Below are 24,163 nucleotides of genomic sequence, written 5' to 3' on the forward strand. Positions count from 1 at the left end.
TATACGGTTGTCATTACCACCTTTCTAAATTCCATGTATATATGTTAATATACTGCATTGGTGTTTCTCTTTCTGACTTACTTCACTCTGTATAATAGGCTCCAGTTTCACCCACCTCATTAGAACTGATTCAAATGTATTCTTTTTAATGGCTGAGTAATACTCCATTGTGTATATGTACCACAGCTTTCTTATCCACTCGTCTGCTGATGGACATCTAGGTTGCTTCCATGTCCTGGCTATTATAAACAGTGCTGCAATGAACATTGGGGTACACGTGTCTCTTTCAATTCTGGTTTCCTTGGTGTGTATGCCCAGCAGTGGGATTGCTGGGTTATATGGCAGTTCTATTTCCAGTTTTTTAAGGAATCTCCACACTGTTCTCCATAGTGGCTGTACTAATTTGCATTCCCACCAACAGTGTAAGAGGGTTCTCTTTTCTCCACACCCTCTCCAGCATTTATTGTTTGTAGACTTTTGTATAGCAGCCATTCTGACCGGCGTGAGATGGTATCTCATTGTGGTTTTGATTTGCATTTCTCTGATAATGAGTGATGTTGCACATTTTTTCATGTGTTTGTTAGCCATCTGTATGTCTTCTTTGGAGAAATGTTATGTTTAGTTCTTTGGCCCATTTGGAATTAAGCTGCATGAGCTGTTTGTACATCTTTGAGATTAATTCTTTGTCAGTTGCTTCATTTGCTATTATTTTCTCCCGTCCTGAAGGTTGTCTTTTCACCTTGCTTATAGTTTACTTCATAGTACAAAAGCACTTTTAACCTGAAATTCACTGCAAGCGGGTAAGGCTTAGGAACCACAAGCCCCACCTCCCATTCCCTTTTCTTCCCTTCCTCCCAGCTCATTCCTGCCTCTTCATTGCTTAAGCAGAGGCAAAAAGGGAGAGGTCATGATCAGGAAAATCTTGCATTTTTTCCATTGGAAAAGGAAAGAAAACCACAAGTGGGTTAAACTGCAACTCTTGGAATTTGATCTTTTCCTTAGGGACAAGCATTTGGAAATATTCAAATTTAGTGTTTAAATTTGTTTATCTTATTCTGTAATTTTACATTTCAATAAAATGCAAACTCTACTTCAATTTTTAACCTCCAGGAAAATACTCCTTTTAAACGAGACCTTCCTTTTCCTAAGAACACAGTCATTTGTAAACAGGACACAGCATGGCTTTAATTTTAAAATATTTAATTTAATAAAAATATTTCTTCCAGCCCACCTTGTTTAACACTGATCTACTCTCCATAGTAATTTATAAAAGGAAATAATGAAGTGCAGAAATTATAATAAATACAATGTCATGGTTCCATTTATTCTAGTTCATGTTCCTTTAATGTTAGCTTCTTTATTTTTTTTAATTGCTTTTAACTGCTTTTTTTTAATTGGAGGACAATTGCTGTACAATGTTGTGTTGATTTCCGCCGTACAACAAGGTGGATCAGCCATAAGTATACATACATCCCCCTCCCTCTTGAGCCTCTCTTCCACCCCCACCCTATCCCACCCCTCCAGGTTGTCACAGAATACCAGGTTGGGTGTTCTGTGTTATACAACAACTTCCCTTTAGATACCTACTTTACATACAGTAATGTCTGTTTCAATGCTACTCTCTCAATTCATTGAACCTAGAGTAGTCTGTTATACAGAGTGAAGTAAGTCTGAAAGAGAAAAACAAATATCATATGTTCACCCATATATATGGAATCTAGAAAAATGGTACTGATAAACCTCTTTGGAGGGCAGGAATAGAGAGGCAGACACAGAGAACAGACTTGTGAACCTGAGAGGGGGAGAAGGTGGGACAAGTTAAGAGAGTAGCTTCTTTTACAAGTAATTCAACAGACATTTTACTGAAAATCCATGTACCAGGCACCATGAATAAGACAGAATACAGGAAGGTCAGGCCCCGGTGTACTTACAAGCTAGTGAGAGTGAAGCAAGAGCAAAACCAGAACAGAGAGTATACAGAAAAAATGCCCTCTGATCCCACCTTGATAGGGTAACTTGTTCAAGATGCTGTGAACCTGGATGAGGCAGTTCCTAAGTCCACCCAGGATGGACTTGGATGGTTGGAGGACCCAAAAGTCTCCAAAGAGGCAGTTGTTCTTTGACTGGACTTGGAGGATGAATAGGCATTTGCCAGGTGGACAAGCGGAGTGGTGAACAATGAAGAGAGTAAACTGCTTTACAAAGACTTGGAGGTCCTGGGAATTCCTGGTGGTCCAGTGGTTAGAACTTGGTGCTTTCACTCTCCTGACCTGGGTTCAATTCCTGGTTGGGAAACTAAGATCCCAAAGCCTCATGAGCGTGGCCAAAAAAATATACACACACACAAAAACCATCAAGACTTGGAGATCTGAATGAATCTGGTGGATTTGGCACGTTACCCAGAATTTGAGAAGTGTCAGGTCCCTGGAGGGTGGGGTCTCTGGTGAGAAGAGCTGGGAATGAGACCAGGCTACCTCTGGATGGCAGGCTCCAGATCCTGGGGACCATTCATAAAGCTACCACAGTGCCTTCAAGAGTGGCTTACTATAGTGCAGAGCTCCATTTTCAGTCACATTGAAACACTTATTCAACCAATATCACATACTTACGAACTGGAATTTTTGCTGGTAGATTGAAGGAGCATTTGTCCAAGGCATGGGATTCTATACCATAGAAGAGCTGAAATACTCTCCAGAAGGCGTGCTTTACTCTCGAGGTCCAGATGACTACAAAATCCCCACCGTCACTGAAATACCTGAAGAGTTCAATGTCACTTTGGTGCATTCCCAAAATCCCATCGCCATCTACTCGTCCAAGGTAAGAACCCAAGACCTCTATGTGAGTTTGTTAGGGCTGCCTTAACAAAACACTACAGACTGGGTTGCTTAAACAATGGAGATACATTTTCTCACGGTTCTGGACGTTGGGGTCCAAGATGAAGGTGTAATTTGTTTTGAAGCCTCTATTTGGCTGGCAGATGTACACCTTCTCCCCGTGCCTTTATATGATCATGGGTTTATCATATACTAAATGTGTCTCTGTGTCATAACATTTTTTTTCTTAAAAGGACACCAGTCATACTGGATTGGGGTCTACCCCAAAAACCTCATTCCTTAATTATCTTAAACATAATTATCTTAGATTTAATTATCTTAAACTTAATTATCTCTCTAAAGACCTTATCTCCAAATATGGTCACAGTCTGAGGTAGTCAGGGTTAAGACTTCAGCATCTGAATTTGAGGAGGCACAATTCATCCCATAACAACCTACTCTGTCAATAAATAGTAAAATAGGGACTTCCCTGGTGGGCCTGTGGCTAAGACTCTGTGCTCCCAATGCAGGGAGCCAGGGTTTGACCCCTGGTCAGGGAACCAGATCCCCGATGCAGCAACTGGGAGGATTCACATGCTACAACTAAAGATCCTGTGGACCATGACTAAGGTCCAGCCCAGCCAAATAAATAAAAATAATTTTTTTAGAAAAAGAAATATAAGCAGTCCCGTGAATTCACTTAACCCTTGCAATTGCAAATCCCAAAAGAAGGGAAAAAAAGCAAACATTCACTGACTTCAGAAGCCCAAGTAGAGTATTCACTCTCGGGCTGTTGTTCAGTTGCTCTCAGGAGAGATTATAAAATGAGTTTGAATCAGACAAGAAGGGCCAAGGAGTAAGCAGACATCTTGGGTCATTAGGCTAAGTGCCACCATGAGATTAAACTGAAGTAGACATATTTCACTGGCCCTGGACCTTCTTTTCTGCAACCTTTCCATGCCCTCCAGACTCAAGTCTTTCTTATCTACACTGCCTCTCCCCTCGCTCTCCCCAAGTCAGGATAAACTTTCACACAAGCTTCTCACTGACAGTTTACTCTGAGGTGTTAATGCCACAAATACAGGAGGTGTTGACCCCAGGCTCCATAGAGCCAACGAGCTCTCACTGGCTCATAAAGACTTAGGTCAAGGTCCTCAAACACGTGTAGAAAACACACAACTTCTCCAATGGAAGTTCTGTTCTCTGACCACATCTGGCCAGACAGATGGCAACTTTAACCTCAGGCTTTCAGAGAATTTGCTTTCTTTATTAGGAGTAGGTCAGGTTGGGAGGAAGGTGAGACTTCCTGTCCAAATGATCTCTACCTCCACTTCGCCAGACATTGACCAGGGACATCGCTAAAGACCATCCTGACACAGGGCACAGCCCGGGCCCTCAGGACCTAGCCACCTCTCTGCCCGGTCTACTGCCTGCTCTCCCTGCCTCCCCTCTCCTCAGAGGAAAACCCTCCTTCTGCCAGCTCCTCCTCTCCCTTTCTCCCCTACATTTGCTTCAGAGAGAACACCACAGACTGGGATAGCCTTTATCTGCTTGGGCCCTTGGACCCATCTCTCCACTAAGGCCCTGGACACAGACCAAGGACCAGAACATGCTGAAGAAAGAAAGAAGAAAAATTAGTAAAAAGAAGCATTGCTGAATTATTCAGCATGTAATGCCACCACATCATTCATTCAAAAGCACCCAACACACAGTCAAGGAAGTTAACACATACAAAGACTTCCACAGTACCCCCTCCAGGGCAACCATCTCACTGTCTTTCAAGCTCAGCTACAAATATTATTGTTGTTTTGTTGTGGTCTTGAGTTCAGTAAAAATACTCTGGAGCTGCAGTTGGAATATCCTAGAGGGCCCTGAGGGCTTCTGTCTCCAGAACTTTACCTGGGTGGGGGGAGGTGCGGTGGGGGGCAGGGAGAAACACATTTTAGCTGTCCACTGTCCTGATGCCCCTGGGACATTTCCAGGAGCCACTCTGAGGAGGACCCCCCACACACAAATCAGCAGGTGGGGGAGTGATGGCGGGAGTGGGGAGGGTGGGAAGCAGCGGGGTAGGGTGGGAATTCGATTCTGGTAATTCTGATGCAATACATTCAGAGGGTTGTAAAGTCAGGAAGAGTGAGTGTGTATGTGTGTGTGTGCGTGTGTACATAAATTAGTCTTAAAAGAACCATGCAATTCTGATAGCCTTTTACCCTCCTTCTCAGGGGTTAGGTGAGGCTGGAATGTTCCTGGGATCCTCCGTGTTGTTCGCCATATATGATGCCGTGGCTGCTGCCCGCAGAGAGAGGGGGCTGACCAAGACTTTCACCCTGAGTAGCCCAGCAACCCCTGAATTGATTAGAATGACTTGTGTGGATCAGTTCACTGACATGGTAAGGCTGGTGAGGAGAGCTCCCTGTTAGAATCACCCCTTATGTGAACTTTCAGGTTCTTGGTATGGATCTGACAACCATGTAAAAATTACAGGGCAAGTTCATCTTTTCCATTGAAAATTCTCATTCTGGCTTCACTTACTACTTCTTATATGCTTCAAACTGCAAATACAGCTGCAAAGTGAGCGACCCTCTTCAAATGATGGTTTAAAGTTTCAGATGCGAAATAAAAGCACACAACTGACCCAGTGCTCATATCAAATGGACATGCTAGGTTACTTTAAACATTTTGTAAGATGAAATTGATGTGCTATTTTCATTGCCTTAATAACTAAATTAGATTAAATAGACATCAGATCTGGTCAATTATTCTGAAAATATCTGTTAAGCAAACTAATAAAAATAATTTAAACGAAACTATCAAGTCACAGGGCTTCCCAGGTGGCACTAGTGGTGAAGAGCCTGCCTGCCAGTGCAAGAGACTCAAGAGGCACGGCTTCCATCCCTGGGTTGGGAAGATCCCCTGGAGGAGGGCATGGCAACACGCCAGTATTCTTGCCTGGAGAATCCCATGGACAGAGACTAGCAAGTTACAGTCCATAGGGTCGCAGAGAATCAGACACGACTGAAGTGACTTAGCATGCATGCACATCAAGTCACTGGGCACACTTTGATATGCCCTGTAATCACACACTAATAGATCATAGGTCCATTTTCCAGCTGCTAAAAATACATCTACAACTATCATCAGAGACTGTTTCTATACTGAACTGCTTACTGCAGCCCTACATGAGTCTCTGGTGTAAAATTAGATTGCCTCAAGATGGAGGAGATACATGCATACTTACAGCTGATTCATGTTGCTATATAGCAAAAACCAACACAACATTGTAAAGCAATTATCCTCCAATTAAAACCTTTTTAAGAATTAGATTGCACTTCATGCCTTTGAAATTACAGGGCTTCTAAATAAGATGCATCTTATCCCAAACATAAGAAGTATATGAGAATAAGGAGATTTAAAACTCAAGGATTGAAAGAAATATGAAAATTATCTAATTTTGATAAGAATAAAATGGATATTGACTTTTCTTTTAAAAAAAAAATTTGTCTTCTGAATTACAACTTATTTCATATAATAATATTTTATTAATAATTTTTTCTTTTGATCTTCTTTAGATTCCCAGAGATGATCCATCAACATTTACACCTTGGTCCATCCATGTGTCTTAATCCTCAGAAAACGTCTTTTCCTCAAAAATTGCAAGAATACATGTTTGACCTTAAATTTTTCAAACCCAAGCAAAATGTAGGTTGGCCCCCAAATTTTCGAGGGTAATTTTAGCATCTTTTCATTATTCTCTGTGGTTTAGACCACTGTATGATTATGTTTTAGGATTCACATTTTCACCAAAATGTATAAGGAAGTTTAGAGTCAAAAATTCTTCTCTTCATTTGTATTATCATGAATATCAACAGCATGAGAATTTTCAACAGTGGTGGAGTTTTCATTACCCAACAACTCAATAGAGACTGCTCGTACTTTGTTCTACACAAGTTTGCTCACCCCCAAAATCATTCACCCCCAAAACTCTTGGGATTCCCCGAAGCCAATGGTGTGCTGGTAGTAGCCAGTCCCTCTCGAAAAATCAATGATTTGTTTTATTTGCCAATTCCCACGTTGTAAATACCCCACGTCAGCCAACTCCAAACCACAGACAAGAGGTCTCTGAAGGCAGAGTTGGAAGAGATGCTTGAAACCTGCTCATGATCTCCAACTTGAAAGCCCAGCACAATCCTTGGTTTCTGCCATTCCTCCCATGCAGCCCATGTAGATGGGGCTCAGAGAGGCAAACTATCCAGAGCCTCCAGCGGGTCCTCGTCTGCCATGAGCCACGCACATGGCACCATGTCTTCCTTACCTGGGAAACAGCACAGAGGAAAACGGCTCTCTCAGATCACCCTGGTGTCCCTTCTTTTGGCTTAGTGTCTAAAAGGTGAAATCAGAGCCCCCTTCCTTTTGCCATCAAAGGGCCACAAAATCCTCAGGGTTCTCTTTCAGTTATTTCTTAGCTATTTTACATTGCATTTTCCTGAGGAAATGTAGTCTTATGCCAGAGAAGATGTTCAGTCTCCTGTGAAGTTTGAAAACACGAATAAACTAAATCATTTGTTGGGATCTGTGTGCTAGGTATTAAAGCTCTGCGTTTACGTAGAGAATGGACATGGATGGAAGGAGAGGGTGGGATGAATTGAGACAGTAGCATTGACCTATATACAATATCATGTGTAAAATGGCTAGCTAGTGGGAGGCTGCTGTATAGCACACAGAGCTCAACTCAATGCTCTGTGGTGACCTGGAGGGATGGGATGGGGGTGCTGGGAGGGAGGCTCAAGAGGGACAGGATATACGTATACACATAGCTGATTCATCTTGCTGTACAACAGAACCAACACAACATTGTAAAGCAATTATATTCCAATAAAAAAAAAAGCTCTGCATTTATTAATAGTAATTTTGTGGTGGAAGAATAAGTTTGTAGCAACTCTTTGTGTGTGTGTAAAACTAGACTGGAAGAAGAGAAGGTTGGCAAATAGAAAGGAAAGGCTCACCAGTCAGCCTCTTATTCTGTGAGGAGTAGGGGTGTGTGTGTATGTGTGTGTACATGTGTTTTTAACTGTCTTTTAATTCACCTGCTAAGTCACTTCAGTCGTGTCTGACTCTGTGTGACCCCATAGACAGCAGCCCACTAGGCTCCTCTGTCCCTGGGATTCTCCAGGCAAGAACACTGGAGTGGGTTGCCATTTCCCTCTCCAATGCATGAAAGTGAAAAGTGAAAGTGAAGTCGCTCAGTCGTGCCCGACTCTTAGCGACCCCATGGACTGCAGCCTACCAGGCTCCTCGGTCCATGGGATTTTCCAGGCAAGAGTACTGGAGTGGGGTGCCATTGCCTTCTCCATTAATTCACCTAGTAATCTAAATTACCTGGAACCCAGCCCACAAAAACTCATTGTCCCAGGCAGAACAGTAAAAATAAGGTAGCTGATATATTTTTCTAGCAGTAAAATAGGAAAGACACATTCATCACAAACATAATTTTAAGAGTGTTATACTTCCTAGACTGTGTGAACAAGACTTCTGATAACAGAAACTGGATTTTTACAAAATAAATCTGATCACTTCAGTAGTATTTAGTTAAGTAGAAGAACTAGAGTTGGGGAGGAAGAATTTATAAAAATAGTACAGTTTAATGGATAGCAAGTTTCAAATATAAGATTGCTATATTGATGCCTTTAAAATTTGACAGTTTATATTATAAACAATCTATATTACTAATTTAGATGAATATCTGTTATTTTGTGTCTAATTTTAGATGTTATTACAGTGATAGTTGTATGAGAAATGTAAAATACAAGCTTTCAGCCAGAGGACTCAGTAAACAGTCAAGCATACTCTGAGTGATAGAGTACATGATCATTATTAATTCTGGGCAAAGCTGCTAGTGCTTGTCACTCATAGAAACTTACCTTTACTACTGCTTAACTGTAAGCTCAATAAAAGTTTGTCAGAACAGAAATAATATTATGTGGCAGACACTATGCTTGCTGCCTTTTTCCTTTCAACTTAAAAGACACACAGGGCCCAACTGTCTTACTTCTCCTGGACCGAAAGTTTATGATAGAACAGTTTTGTGCAACCTTACAAAATACTAGAGAAATGGAATTGAGTGAATAGTGGCTGGGAAGGATTTGATTTCATTTCAGTATCTTGACCCTGCAGCACCGGGCATGATCTTGGCTTTTAGAAATGGGGGAGGTCAAAAAGAGGGAGAGAGTAAATGCTTGGATATAAGAATGCTTGGATATCTACATTGTTTCTTTCAAGGGAAGATCTTTAACTCCTCCTCGCTTTATACTTTTTATGGTGTAAATTAGCCATATTCTTAACACTATCAGAGCCAGGGGATCACAAGTTGACTTTTCTGAAAGAAAGTGCTGAGACAGAGTTTAGGGAGCGCGATGTTTCTTAGGGCTCAATACTTTGGCCAACTGATGTGAAGAGCTGACTTATTAGAAAAGACCCTGACACTGGGAAAGATTGAAGGCTGGAGGAGAAGAGGACGAAAGAAGATGAGATGGTTGGATGGCATCACCGACTTGATGGACATGAGTTTGAGCAAACTCTGGGAGATGGTGAAGGACAGGGAGGCCTGGCGTGCTGCAGTCCATGGGGTCACGAAGAGTCAGACACGACTGAACGACTGAACAACAGCCTGGGAAGGAAAGGCTGAGGAAGCAGAACTGGGCAGAGGGAGAAGTCTAACTGATACAGGTCCCTCTAAGCATCAGGACCCTAGCAGGGAGCCCTGGACCGAGCACTGACCCATGGAGCAGTCCTGCTCAGGCTGAAATGGACAGGCCTGTATATCTCCTAGTGACTGGTTCACTGACTACAGGCCTGCCCTGGAAAAGCTTAACCTTGAACAAAGAAACTCCTCTGCTCTAAGGAGACCCTGAGGGCACTGACAGCTGGAGACCACACTCCAACAACACTCCCTACAGCCGGGTGGCAGGTCCTTCCAGGAAGGGGAACTGAGAATCTCACCTCCAGTCTACCACACACATCTCCCAAAGTGATCCTCCCTGATTCATGAGTTTATTAACATGCAAATTCTACATAGGTGTACGTTGTAACTCACAGTTATACATTGGATTAATTACCTTTACAAAAAAGAATAATTCTGATACTTTTGAACTGTGGTGTTGGAGAAGACTCTTGAGAGTCCCTTGGACTGCAAGGAGATCCAACCAGTCCATCCTAAAGGAAATCAGTCCTGAATAGTCATTGGAAGGACTGATGCTGAAGCTGAAACTCCAATACTTTGGGTACCTAATATGAAGAACCAACTCTTTGGAAAAGACCCTGATGCTGGGAAGATTGAAGATGGGAGGAGAAGGGGACAACAGAGGATGAGATGGTTTGATGGCATCACCAACACGATGGACATGAGTTTGACTAGGCTCCAGGAGTTGGAGATGGCCAGGGAAGCCTGGCGTGCTGCAGTTCATGGGGTCACAAAGAGTCAGACACGACTGAGTGACTGAACTGAATCAAATTCTACCTTCAAAGAAATACACAATTTATGTATATATAACATTTCAATATTTTAAGTCAGTACTTGCCCCAGAAATTTCATATCATTTGTTTGCTATATGCTTTCCTTACTTATTCAGTTGAATTTGATTAAATTCAGTTATTATCACACTGTACCAGATGATGTTATTCATTACAAATAAAACCTCAGGGAAAAAATATGAGGTTTGAAAACTCATTGTTGTTGTGTAGCCACTAAGTCTTGTCTGCTTCTATTGCCACCCCATTGTAGCCTGCCAGGCTCCTCTGTCCATGGGATTTTCCAAGCAAGAATACTGGAGTGAGTTGCCATTTCCTTCTCCAGGGGATCTTCCCGACCCAGGGATTGAATCCAGGTCTCCTGCATTGCGGTGAATTCTTTACCGCTGAGCCACAGGGAAGCCTTTTTAAAACTCTAACCTAAATTTTATTATCTAGAAATTGATACTAAGTCAAGAAAATTAATTTGCTCTGAATCAGTAAATGACTGGGTAGAAGTGTTCAAGAAGGTACAATTTCCTGCAGAGCTCTACAACTCTGAGCCCTGGTTGACAGGTATAAGAGCAGAAGTATTATATTAATAAGAAAAGACAAATTTTGTTGTTAACATTTGCCTGATATGTCTTTCACCCATCTATATTTAATCATTTCCTTTTTCACTTTAAACATGTTTCTTAGTACACACACTTACACACATATATAAATACATACATATATACATGTATGCATGCTAAGTCACTTCAGTCATGTCTGACTCTTTGCAACTTCATGGACTGTATGTAGCCCACCAGGCTCCTCTGTCCATGGAGACTCTCCAGGCAAGAATACTGGAGCGGGTTGCCATTCCCTTCTTCAGGGGATCTGCCCAGCCCAGGGATCAAAACTATATCTTTTATGTCTCCTGTATTGGCAGGCAGGTTCTTTACTACTAGTGCCACTTCAGAAGCCCTGTATATCTATATATATCTTAGTGTATATATATACGTATACATATACATGTGGCATGTACATATAAATAGTATATGCTAGGTTTGGGGTAATTTTTCTCATCAAATTTCTAGTCATCATTTTAAAATGGTAATCCATTTCATTTGTGCCTTATAATTGTTTCAAGTGTTCAATTTTTCTATTTATTTATACATATAATAAATAACAAGTTATATAATTAATGTCCTATGTTTTTATTATTCAGACTTGCACTCCCCTTCACCTTTCTTATCAGGGTTATTTTTTGTGTGATCCTTCTCCTCAGGTAAGGCGGTTGTTACCCAGGCAGGAATACTTATTTCCACCAACAGGGTCTCCAGTGCCCTTCTCTCCTCTCAGAAACCAACCTACAGCTGCTAGTCTCCTGCCCTCTAGCGTCCAATGTGGCAGCAAGCACTTCGATGCCAGACTGAGTCTTTTTCCTTCATAGAAAACTTGATCTTTCAACCTGAAGTGCAGTGAAAGTCGCTCTGTCGTGTCTGACTCTTCGTGACCCCATGGACTATAGAGTCCATGGAATTCTCCAGGCCAGAATACTGGCGTTAGTAGCCGTTCCTTTCTCCAGGGGATCTTCCCAACCCAGGAATTGAACCAGGGTCTCCTGCACTGCAGGAGGATTCTTTATCAACTGATTTCTTTCAACCTAATACCTTGTAAGAAATTCTTTTTATCCTCAGAGTTCCAAGATGCTGTCAGCGGATGTCAGGTGTGTGTCTTTTTCTTTAACCTAGCGTGGAACTTGAGGAGAATGTCCAATCTCTAGACTCAGATCTCTCTCAGCTCACAGAAAGTGTCTTCAAGTGTTCATGGTTGCTTCTCCTCCACCTCTTCCTTTTACTCCTTTAGCTGTCCTGTTCTTCAGGCTTTATCTCTCCCATCTAGGCTCCAGGTCTCATTTCTTTCTTTACGATTGCTTCTTCTGCATGTCTTTACTCTGTGCTCGGGTTTATGTATTGCACTTTGTTTTCCAAGTCACTAATGTGGGTTTCCTTGTCTCTCCCAAGCTGGTGGTGGCTGCCAGCATTCCTTGGTGTTCCCTGGCTTGTAGACACATCGCTCCAATCTGCCTCCATCGACTGAATTGTTAGTTGGTTGGTTGGTTTTTTCCCTTGAGAAAGTCTTGAGGGCAGGGGTTGTCTTAGTCCATTGGAGATGACAATAGTATGTTCTGTTTTGAATGATCCTCTCTCTAACTCTCGGGTATGTATGAATTCCCAAGGGCTGCTCTAACAAAATACCGTACACTGGCTGGCTTAAAACAACAGATATTCATCTTCTCACTGTTCTGAAGGCTGTAAGTCTGAAATCACAGTGTCAAAAGGGCCATTCTTCCCCTGAATGCTGAGAGACAGTCTTTCTTGCCTCTCTAGGTTGTGGTGGCTGCCTGCGGTCCTCAGTGTTCCCTGGCCTAAGGACACATCAGTCTCTGCCTTCATCCTCAGACGTCTGTTTCCCTCCCTGTATGTCTGTCTCCAAATCTACCTCTCCTTATAAGGACACCAGTCACTGGATTTAGAGCCCACCCTAGTCCAGTGTGACCCATCTTCATTTAATTACATCTATGAAGACACTGTTTCCAAATAAGATCACAATTGGGAAATGCACGCAGCTCAGTCCCCAACTGGCCTCCTTAAAATTTTATTTGTCAGCTCACTGGGCTCCCACCTAGTTACTGGGATACCTAAGAGGCAACAGATTTTAGAAGCCAACATGTTCCTGATCCACCCCATGGGCTGGTAGGACAGAAGCAGGGCCAGTGCCCTGCTTAGGAGACTAGAGGAGGCCACACAGCCCTACAGCCCCTTGATTCCCCTCATAATTGCCCAGACACATGGGAAGGAAGGGCTCAGACAGCCCATGTGGCCCCTGATCTCCTATTCACACCAAAGTCAAATATCCTCTCCATGCTTCACCCACAACCCAGAGGACCAGCTGTCCTCCAGATTCATGGTCTTCAAGATAAAGATTTCCAGGTTCTTCCCCAGCCTAGCACTCCTCCCCCACACAGCCCCAGGCCTTACTTCCCACAAGCCTAGCTGGGAGGGGCAGAGAAGGGGTCTCACAGCCAAACAGGCTGAGAATGGGGGGGGTCTGGAATATGGACATGTAATGACCAATCCAAGGTCATTTAATGACCAACCTAGGGGGTCTTCAAAGTGACCACTGTCAGTCTGCTTGCCCATGTTCCATCTCTGGGTTTCAAAGAGCTCACACAGAAGGGACACCCCAAAAGTAGTGGCCAGTACTTTCCCATATACATCAGCAGGCAACACTTGTTACAGCTTTTTCCCCAGAAACAGGTGTGTTTGAATTGTTGGGGAGGGCAGTATCATTTCCAACAGTAATCCTTTCATTGGGTAACAGGAATTCTTTGATGTTAACTCCTAAGACCTTTTTTTATAACAAACATACAAGTACCTGGGTCAATAGACGTGGCACTTTTCTCACTCACAAGAACAATCTATTTGAAAGTAATGAAATTCAATCTCCCCCTTTCATTAAATTAAAAAAAAAATCAGTGGTTGCTTTTCCCCCCACTGTTTTGAATAAGATCTGAGAATCAGAAAAACTTGGCAGACATCCTCTTGCCTTTCTACGGGGAACAGCCTTTGGTCACTCTGCCCTGAGTGATCTTTTGACTCAGCTCCCCAGAGCCCCAAGAGCTTCTGAAGGAGAGAAAATGTGAGGACTTTAGGCCTCACCCCAGCCCTCCAGGCTACACAGTGACTTTTTAAAATTTGTTTACACTTCTCAGGATATCATTCAAACAAAACTTTCCCCGGCTGAAACATGTTTGGAAAAATACTTCTCTAAAGCATTTCAAGATAGGTTTCCAGATTCCCAGAAATTAATGAATTTGGTTGCTTAATCCAAAGAAATTAGACCTTCCAACTCTAACACTGTAATCTGACTTCAGTATTCTAACACTGATCTTCTCCATTTAATGCTTGTGCCTTCTGTTGATGCTGAAGGAGTTATTCCTATAAATATTTTTTTATGAATACTTGTTCCTTTTTAAAATTATTTGTTGATTCATGTGGCATGCAGGATCTTTAGTTGCAGCATGCAAACTCTTATTTGCAGCAGATGGGATCTAGTTCCCCAACCAGGGATCGAACCCCGGCCCCCTGCACCGGATGTGCAGAGTCTTAGCCATTGAACCACCAGGGAAGCGTTCTTATAAATATGTTCAAGCAACATGCTTTTTGTTGGCAGTGGCCATGCTCCTGTAAATGGGAACCATGTGCTCTTTGCAAGCACTGGCTACCCTGTTTTAAAGAGCAGAGTAAGGGAATTCCCTAACAATCCAGTGGTGAGGACTCCATGCTTCTACTGCTAGAAGTCCAGGCCAAAAAATAACAAATGACAAGGACAGGGTAAGATAGTGAACCCACTGTGGACCCATAACAATGCCTGTGTCAGTCTTGCCCTCAGCGGAAGCAGCCAGAGGAAGGGCTTCTCCACATGCCCCTTTCCCTCTCTTTGCTCCGCTCCATTCCCATTTCTCATGGAATCAGCTCCTAGTCCCTTCCTCAGGGAGGCCTTCTCTGATTCCTCTCCCCAAACAAAGCTAATCTCCCTGTTCTATGCTTCTCACAATGGTTGATTTCAGTTACGTGTAAATTGTTTCTCATATGAACCATAAAGTCTCTGGAGAAGGAAAACCAGTAGATCTTGTTCCCCATTGTGCTTAATACTGGGTTGGCCAAACACTTTGTTCGGGATTTTCCATAAATGTTATGAAAAACCCAAATGAACTTTTTGACCAACCCAAATGAATGAATGATCACTGACGCCTCCTTCAGTTAAAGTATCTGGAGTAATCAGTCAGGCATTGACGAAGCCCTGCAATGAACAAGTCATCATCCATGCTGAGCATCGTGGGGAACACAGCCAGCTATTTAACCTCCAGGAGAGTATTACATAATTGGAAAAATGAGATACAGACACTAATAAGACAACAGACTATTAGTAACAGATTAGAGACTAGTTTCCTGGTTCCCAGTTTATTCAGTGGAAAGTAAAGAAGCAATGGGTTGGAAATGCAGATGATTTTAAAGGAATTGAGAGAAAGGAGAGAAGGGAGGTTTGCTTCTCTTCTTGATGATAAACAGAGAAGGGGGAGGGTAGGAAGACAAACAATCACAGGGAGGCAGGAGCAGGGTTGCTGTCCCTACAGACATAGAAGTGCCTTCTTCAGTCACTCAACAGTTGTTCAATAGGCAATTACTCTGTGGTCAGCACCATTCCAGGCCCGAGAGACAGTGGTGCCCTCAGGGAGCTCACCTTCCAGTGGAGAAAGCAAATAACAGGTAAAGAAGCATCCACGTTAGTGGATGAAGTACCATGAAGAATATGAAACAGTGGTTAGGAGAGTGCTCCTTCAGACGAGAAGTTCAGGTAAGAGCTCAGACCCAAGTAGCAAGAAGGCACTGCCAGGCCAACATCAGAGAGAAGAGGAGTCGAGGTGGAAAGGGTCACACGCACCAAAGCCTAGGACAGGAAAGAACTCCGTACGTTCAAGAAGCAGGGGAAGGCCAGTGTAGCAGAGACGACAACCAAGGGAGGAAGCGGTGAAGCTGGTCTCAGAGAGGGTATGGGCCCGTCCCACGGGCCTCCTCAGAAAGCCTGTGAGGTTTTGCTAAGTGCAGTGGGGACCACTGGAAGCTTCCCAAGAGAGAAATGCCAAGGTTAAGCGGAGGAATGATGATGAGGGGATAGTTTGGCTGGAGCAGGAGACTTTTCTGAAGAGAAAGAGAGTCTGAAGCCTGAAACAAGGACAGATGGTAGAAGGCTTTGGACACTAGGCTGAGGAGTTTGGACCTTATGCTCCATAGGCTCCAGGCCTCAGAGGGCTACTGGGGTATTTGTAGCAGAAAATGTCAGGATCAAAAAGGCTGACCTGGGGGCTTCCTTGGTGGCTCAGTGGTAAAGAATTCACCTGCCAATGCAGGAGACAAGGGTTCAATCCCTGATCCGGGAAGATCCCGCATGCTGTGGAGCAACTAAGCCCATGCACCACAATTACTGAGTCTGTGCTCTAGACCCTGGGAGCCCCAGCTACTGAGCCCACATGCTGCAGTTACTGAAGCCTGAACTCCCTAGAGTGCATGCCCCACAACAAGAGAAGCCGCTGCAATAAGAAACCTGAGCACCGCAACTACAGAGTAGCCCACAAAAAAGCCCTCATGGCAACAAAGACCCAGCACAATCAAAATAAATCAATAAATAAAATTATTTTTTAAAAAGGGCTGACCTGAAGGTCTTACCTAGTTCGCAGTGTGATCTCCAACTTCTCCCATGGCCCTGTTGTGCATTTATTCAACAACTTTCTAACACATGTGAAACACCACATACATACCCATACACGTACACATGGGTGTGAACACTTGTCTCCACAGGTGTATGAAGCAGGCATGCCTGCGACCCAGGAATTAGAGCTGTGAAGACAGTTGGAAGCTGTCAGCTCCCTTCAACCAGGAAGTGTTTTCTGGACTAGCTCTGCTGGAAAGAATCTGAAGCCACATCCAGATCAACTGGGAAAGAGCATGCATGCGTGCTAAGTCACTTCAGTCATATCTGACTCTTTGTGACCCCATGGACTGTAGCCTGCCAGGCTTCTCTGTCCATAGGATTCTCCAGCCAAGAATACTGGAGTGGGTTGCCATGCCCTCCTCCGGGCGATCTTACCAACCCAGGGATCAAACCTGTGTTTCCTGCAGCTCCTGCATGGCAGGCAGACTCTACTGCTGAGCCACCAGGAAGTGGGAAAAAGGATCTTCCTCAATCAGCCAGGTCAGGAGGTTGCCAGGTCTTCACTATCCCTGGCCTGAGGCATCGGCACACATTGAGTTCACCTTAAGACAAGGGGTTGATAACATCGGTGAGCCAGGAAGGGCTAGCGAACAGAGAGGTCTTGCCTTCTCTCCTGAAACCAGACCACACAGGCACGAAGGACCTGCTTCATCCATCCATGAGGCCAACCCTGGGCATTCATTTCATTGAAAGAATAAGAACTGCTTGATTTTATCCATAGATATCTAACTGGAGTTCTTCAAACAGATCAAAAAGGATATTTTTTTTTTAAGTAATGAATCTGTCAGATGTTTTAAGCCAGAGAGCTTGGTTTTAGTTCCCATTTTGCCATTTACTCTTGCATGACCCTGAGTTACTGATGTCACTTGAGTTCAGTGGCTTGGTCATGTCCAACTCTTTGCAACCCCATCGACTACAGCCTACTAGGCTCCTCTGTTCGTGGAATTCTCCAGGCAAGAATACTGGAGTGGGTAAGCCATTCCCTTTTCCAAGGGATCTTCCTAATCCAGGGATCAAACCCAGGTCTCCTGCATTGCAGGGCAGATTCTTTACCATCTGGGCCACCAGGGAATGCCATCACCTATCTGGGCCCCAGTTTATTTATCTGTTGAGTGGCTGACTAAACTAGACACTCTTTTCCAGTGGAATAATCCTGTAGGTGGAGAGGAAGGGCATCAAGGAGCTAAGTGGATGAGATATCCCACACCTCCATGTCAGGGCACAGACTGGACTGGTTCACATGATTCCCTATGAGGAGACATTTCTGCAGCTAGAATTAGAAAAAGGTTGGGGAAAGTGGGAGGTCTCAGAAAGCCCACTGCTAGCTCTCTCAGAGGAGAAAATCCATCCAGGACTTGTTCCTGGAGCTGAGTTAGCACGCAGAGGGGCTTTGAGTTTAGACAGTTGTTTATAGTTTTCACAGTGAAGCCCTCCAACTTCCAAGGATGCAAGAAGAGGCATGGGCTGGAAGCATGCCTTCCAGCCCAAGCCTGGGGGAAGCCAGGATTGGTGGAAGGCCAAGTGAGGCAGAGTTGGGAGGCTGGGCCACAGAGATGCCCTCGACTTAAAAGGCCATGAAGCCAGGTAGTCTCCACCCCCTTGCTCTGCTCCCTGGGGCTCCACACTGTCTGCTTCCACACCAGGAGAGATTTCAGTTGCTTGGACCTAAATCTTGTCTGCTCGTTTCTAAGGCTGGCTCCAGAGAGCACTCCCCCTAGAGCTGTAAGGCGAAACTTCATCTCCAGGCGCAATGCCTTGCCCGTCGAGATCGGATGAGCTGGTTTTCTTTGTGAACGGGAGGAAGGTAAGTGTTGGGTATCACCACCACAGTTTGCAGAGTCAGCAGGAAACTTCTAGCCTGAGGGAAGCACATGTGACCTGTTTGGGTTGAGACCCCCTCCAATCAGGGACAAGAAGCCAGAGACTGGGAACCAGTCTACTTCGGCCTGTTCTACATTCCACCAGGGAGTGGGAGAGGTGATAGAGCACTGGGGGTAAAGACACGTGCCTCATGTCACCTGGCCTGGGTTCCAATCCAGCTCCACCGTTTACTGCACAACCTTCTACAAGTCACTTCACTTCCCTGAGTCTCAGGGTGCCCGTCTTTATGACTATTGTAGAGATCGAAAGAGAGATGCTTCTTTCATTGATTAGAAACCTCTAAAATGCTTATAGAGGACCTCAGCGCTGGGCCCAATACACCAGAAGCACTCTATTCTAGCAATGTATTTTGATTCTCAAATTCAGGAGGATAAGAAGTGGAGCATTCTTTATTTTTCTATTTATGAACTTAATTTTTCTGTTCAGTTTCCATTATACAGAATTAGTTGATATGTGCATGTGTGCTAGGTCACTTCAGTTGTGTCTGACTCTTTGTGACCTCTTGGACTGTAGCCCACCAGTCTCCTCTGTCCATGGGATTCTCCAGGCAAGAATACTGGAGTGGGTTGCCATGCCCTCCTTCAGGGGATCTTCCCAACCCCGAGATCAAGTTTTTGTCTCTATGTCTCCTGAGTCTCACTGGGTCATCCATTCAATCCCCATAATAGTCTCCTCTCTGTTTCCAATGCAGGTGATTGAAAGGAATGCAGACCCAGAAGTCACTCTCTTGAGCTTCCTAAGAAAGAACTGGATCCTTTTGGCCAGAGTCTTGGCCAGGTCTGTGTTTGCCTTAAAGCTTAGGCTAGCTGTGATTATGAAAATTAATCAAACTTCCCTATCTGCAAACAGCCAAGCCCCTTGGCCCTCATTCTCTTTTTGCTCTTGGCAATGGTTCTAAGGATATTAAGTTAATTGAGCTATTTGAAAAGGATGAAGTCTCCCCAGAGTTTCTTATATCTTGATTTAATAGCCATGAAATAGAAGCTAAGCTCTTTCCTTCAGCACTAATTATTCCTTTAAGGGCCTTCCAGCTTCCCAAGAGGGTGGTTATATAAGAGAGGTTTGTTTTGCAGGTACCTTACCCTGGAGGAAAACCAAATTCTCCAGATTTAGGGAGAGCACGTGTCATAGGAGAAGATTACCTTTCTCAACATCTATTTTCTCACAAGAGGTTTTCCCTCAACTTTCTATATTCTGAAATTTAGATTTTCATAATGGCTAACACATTTTAATTGATAAATCTAGTGGATCTTTCGAAGAAGCCAAATTTTTTAAAAAGAGACATTACAAGTTTTGTTTAAAAGCCCACATGGTTATCACTCACTGTCAAATGTTTGAAAATTAGGAAATCTCATTAAAAAAAGAAATAGGAGTTTCTCATGAAAAACAGTCATTCTTACCTGGCAGCAATCTTGCTTAGAGCTGAGTGGGGCTTGTCTGTCATCCTCCATCTAAAAGGGAGCCCAAGCTCTCCAGGTACACTCAGCCCACTCCAACTCATTCACATACTCTCTGATAAGCATTTCTGGTTATGACTTAATTTAGATGAACAAGCCATATGGCTTTTTTTTAAAAAGCCAGTGATTCCAAAGTCTTCTTAGCCAGTCTAGTTAATTACTAGTTTATCCAATCCATAAACTATGTGGAAATGAACCACAATCAGGGAGAAAGATGACTTAAGAGAGGAGCAGAGGCTGGGCCTTGGGATTGGACCTGGACCAAGAGGGAGCAGAAAGGTACTCCAGGTGGGGCACGAAAATAAGGATGCGAGTTTCTCTGAAGGCTCACTGACTGGGTTTCAAATGCAATACAAATAACTGAGAAGATCTAGCAATACATTAACCTGATAAAAATAAGTACTTCTCTTCCAATTACATTAATTGGAACCCAGAAGACTACCTATAATGAAATAGGATTTTTCTAAGGGCTTTTACTTCTGTTATCTGACAAGATGCTTATGATAAGCCTGTGAAGATCAAGTAGATAGTGCTTTTCCCTCATTGCTAGTGAGGAAACAGGTAGGGAGAGGTTTGTGTGTGCAGCGTCACACAGCTAGTAAGACACAGACTGGTCTTAACTGAGGCTTGGAGGCAGGGAAATGTCTTCTCAGACCTGCATCTCACTCCACGAAGGAGACTTTCCTCACTAGCAACACCCTAGGGAGGAAGCTCTAATGGCGGCGACATGTCCACCAGGAGGCTTTCCTTGACCGGCCCTCCCAGTGCGCCTCACCGGAACCAAGTACGCCTGCGGAAGAGGAGGCTGCGGTGCCTGCACCGTGATGGTGTCTAAGCGAGACCCCACGTCCCAGGAGATAAGGTATCCACACAGATGCCCGGAGGTCAGGCTCGCAATCTCCTCTCACAGCTGAGGACGATCTCAAAGGCCTTCCAGCTTTGTGATTCTAACTCTCTCTAGGTCTTAGACCTCTCTGAAAATCTGATAAAAGCTTGTGCTTTTACAAAAACTACTAATGCACAACACTGTAAAACAACTATACTCCAATCAAAATTAATCACAAAAAGAAACTAATAATGTTTTACACAGTTTCCAGGGGGCCATGGATCTCCCAAGGCCCATTGATGCATCCCAGTTAAGAAACCCCAACTTAGGGACCTCCCTGGTGATCTAGCAGTTAAGACTCTGTGCTTCCACTGCAAGGGACACAGGTTTGATCCCTGTTGGAGGAAGATCTGGCATGCTGCAGATCCCTCATGCTGTGTGGTGTGGCCAAAAAAAAAAAGAAACTCCAATTTAGGCCAAACATTCATTTGACAGGTGAGGAAATTGAGGTTCAGAAAGATGAAGTGACTTGTTCAGTCATACAATTAGTAAGCCATAGAACAAGAACTCAGGCCCACATTTTCTGGCTGTTTTTACTGTTGAACTGAACCCGGCCCATGATTTCAGCATTTCATTAAGGGCCGGATTCCAGTACTTGGACTGCTCCCAAATCTGCTGGCCCAAGATTGCAAAAAATGGCCTCAGGACACAGGCTTTCCAACTTTTCTAAATAACCTTATACAGAGTTTAAGATAAACAGTCAAAAAAATTCTCAAATATGGTTAAAAGACAAGGTGGGCCTTTTGCCTGTTATGGGATCAATGCTGTAATGAGTAATAATTGACATCCAAATTATTCCTGATGAGACAAGTCCATACCCACTGCATCCAAATCCAGCTGGGTCTGTTCTGGGCTTGGAAAGGGTTTCTGAGGTTCAGAATGCCCATATTCCCCCTAAGAACCCCAATTATTACAGATGATAGAGAGTCAGCAGAGAGGACTCTCATTCTCCCTCCTGGTCACCTCTCCAGTTCGCCCCCCTCTAGACTGAATGACAGGCTGGTTGAGGGGAGGGGTTCTGCTACGCTTCTTCGTTCCCACATTCCCACCAGGCAGAACTGTGTTACTCCTGTTGATTTTCCCTGTGCTTCTCACATTAAGACACTTCTCTGTCACCGCCTGCCTGGTGCCCATCTGCTCTCTGTATGGGGCTGCTGTCACCACTGTGGAAGGTGTTGGAAGCATGAAAACCAGGCTTCACCCCGTGCAGGTAAGAGCACATCCCAATTTTCTCACTTCTTAACCCTATCTTTGTAATCAAAGCTGTGTTGACTGTGCCTCCTAGGGCTTCTACGTTGTGGTCCAGAAAGTAGAAGCTTTAGATACACCCTGATCCAGATAATAATATCTGTTAAATGACTTAAAACAAAGCTAGAAATACATCCATATTTCATTAGCTGATCATCTTTCTTCTTATTTTGTCTGCTTGAATAGTAACAGCATGATCAAAATATTAATTAATGCATATTAGACTGCAATGCAGAATAAATATTACACAGAGGGTACTATGCATAGAATAAAATATCTTGAGGATGACAGGGTAAAGTTTAAGTTTATTCCCTCTGGTATGGAGTTTTAAGAGTACTGTGACACGTATGGGCAGAAACACACCAATCTCTCAGTCATCGGCACAGGGGTTCGGGAAGTCATACATTCAGACACACTAACGCTGCAAGTACGACCAGGCAGGAGTCAACTGAATTTAATCATAAGAATCAATTCCAGGAATGTCAGCAAAGGCAAAAGACCCAGCAGAGTTTACTAGAGTCTCTGAGAATGTCAGAGAGGATGCTTACCCCGAGACCGATAAGCCCAAATCCTAGGATTACACTAAGATCTGCATCCAGAGCAAGCCTTCTCAAGCTTTAATATGCCTAAAAACCAATCAGCCAGGAGCTTTCTAAAAATGCAGATCCTGATTCAGAAGGTTTAAAACAGAGACCTGAGGTTCCACATTTCCTACAAGATCACAGGTGGGACCAACAACAACACCGCCAGTCCACGGACTGCACTCTAAATAGCCAGGACCTAGAACACAGACCCGACTGCACTCTAAATAGCCAGGACCTAGAACACAGACCCGACTGCACTCTAAACAGCCAGGACCTAGAACACAGACCCGACTGCACTCTAAACAGCCAGGACCTAGAACACAGACCCGACTGCACTCTAAACAGCCAGGACCTAGAACACAGACCCGACTGCACTCTAAACAGCCAGGACCTAGAACACAGACCCGAATCTTGGACCTTGGAAAGCAGAGCTCCTTTTGATCCACACAGAAGAATTTGGAGAAGAGAGTAATATAAGCTCCATAGTGGAGGGTCTCTCAGTTACTCAGAAAGACGTGACCCCTGCTCAGAACCAAGCCGGGAAAGACGTGGAGGTGCTCGATAAAACTGTTTTTTAATTACACACACATTCCTTGTCATTACTGATTTCTGGAGAATTCTCACTCTGGGAATGGAGGTTGTGCACCAATAATTTCCTGTTAGAAGGATCTGGACATTTGAGCTTGAAAAGCAACTGTAATGCTAGGACACGGCTGCCGGCTCACCTCCCCTGGGAGCAGCCAAGGAAAGGGGATGCTGGCCGACTCTGCCCGAGGTGAGGGTGCACTGCTCAGGGAGGAGGTCCCACTGTGACAAGGGAGACTCTTGACGTGGACCCTGGTGGGAGGAGGTGACAGTGGGAAGTCAGGGCCTGTGACCATGCCTGTGTCCTTCCAGGAGAGGATTGCCAAGAGCCACGGTACCCAGTGCGGCTTCTGCACCCCTGGGATGGTGATGTCCATGTACACGCTGCTGAGGAACCACCCACAGCCCTCTGAGGAGCAACTGCTGGAAGCCCTGGGGGGTAGGTCTGACCTGAGGCTAGGCGGGGGCATGTGTCACGCTGTGCTTCCCCCTACCATGCCACCCCAGCCCCACTCAGGGACCCCCTCAATTGTTTCTGAAGTAACTGTTTTCACCAGGAGCAGAGAATGTCAAGCTTAGCAGCTGCTCACCAAAGCACTTGCTCCGCAAACAAGTGGCCCACACCCCCATCTTAACACCCTGCTTTCTCTTCCCTACCCAGTGACTTTACCTGGCTGCCTTCATTTGGGCTGTCATAACAAAGCACCACAAACTTGGGAAAAGAAAACAACAGGAATTTCTTCTCTTATGGTTCTGGAGGCAAAGAGTCTGAAATCAAGGCCCTAGAAGAGACTTTTCCTTTCGTCTTTCCAGCTTCTAGTGGCTGACAGCAGTCCTGGCCCTCCTTGATTTACAGATTCATCACTCCAATCTCTTCTTCCA

The 24,163-nt window shown here is 44.2% G+C and overlaps 2 protein-coding genes across 3 annotated transcripts in view; both read left to right on the plus strand.

Annotated features, from left to right (window-relative positions):
- The window catches only part of AOX4 (aldehyde oxidase 4), a 70,934-nt gene extending 64,498 nt beyond the window's left edge, over window positions 1–6,436 (plus strand). Inside the window, exons 33-35 of the mRNA NM_001281919.1 lie at window positions 2,632–2,817; window positions 5,036–5,203; window positions 6,383–6,436. Of these exons, the coding sequence (NP_001268848.1) occupies window positions 2,632–2,817; window positions 5,036–5,203; window positions 6,383–6,436 (408 nt within the window). The remainder of the gene's footprint in view (window positions 1–2,631; window positions 2,818–5,035; window positions 5,204–6,382) is intronic.
- Window positions 6,437–18,223: 11,787 nt separating this feature from the next.
- Window positions 18,224–24,163, plus strand: part of AOX2 (aldehyde oxidase 2) — a 77,859-nt gene continuing 71,919 nt past the window's right edge. Inside the window, exons 1-5 of one of the 2 annotated variants that reach the window (XM_059875094.1) lie at window positions 18,224–18,444; window positions 19,213–19,270; window positions 20,744–20,840; window positions 21,966–22,074; window positions 23,594–23,720. In XM_059875094.1, the coding sequence (XP_059731077.1) occupies window positions 18,391–18,444; window positions 19,213–19,270; window positions 20,744–20,840; window positions 21,966–22,074; window positions 23,594–23,720 (445 nt within the window). In that variant the 5' untranslated portion in view covers window positions 18,224–18,390. The remainder of the gene's footprint in view (window positions 18,445–19,212; window positions 19,271–20,743; window positions 20,841–21,965; window positions 22,075–23,593; window positions 23,721–24,163) is intronic. The other variant, NM_001281918.1, reaches the window with a different exon arrangement.

This window comes from Bos taurus, chromosome 2 (assembly GCF_002263795.3).
Source record: "Bos taurus isolate L1 Dominette 01449 registration number 42190680 breed Hereford chromosome 2, ARS-UCD2.0, whole genome shotgun sequence".
NCBI lineage: Eukaryota > Metazoa > Chordata > Mammalia > Artiodactyla > Bovidae > Bos > Bos taurus.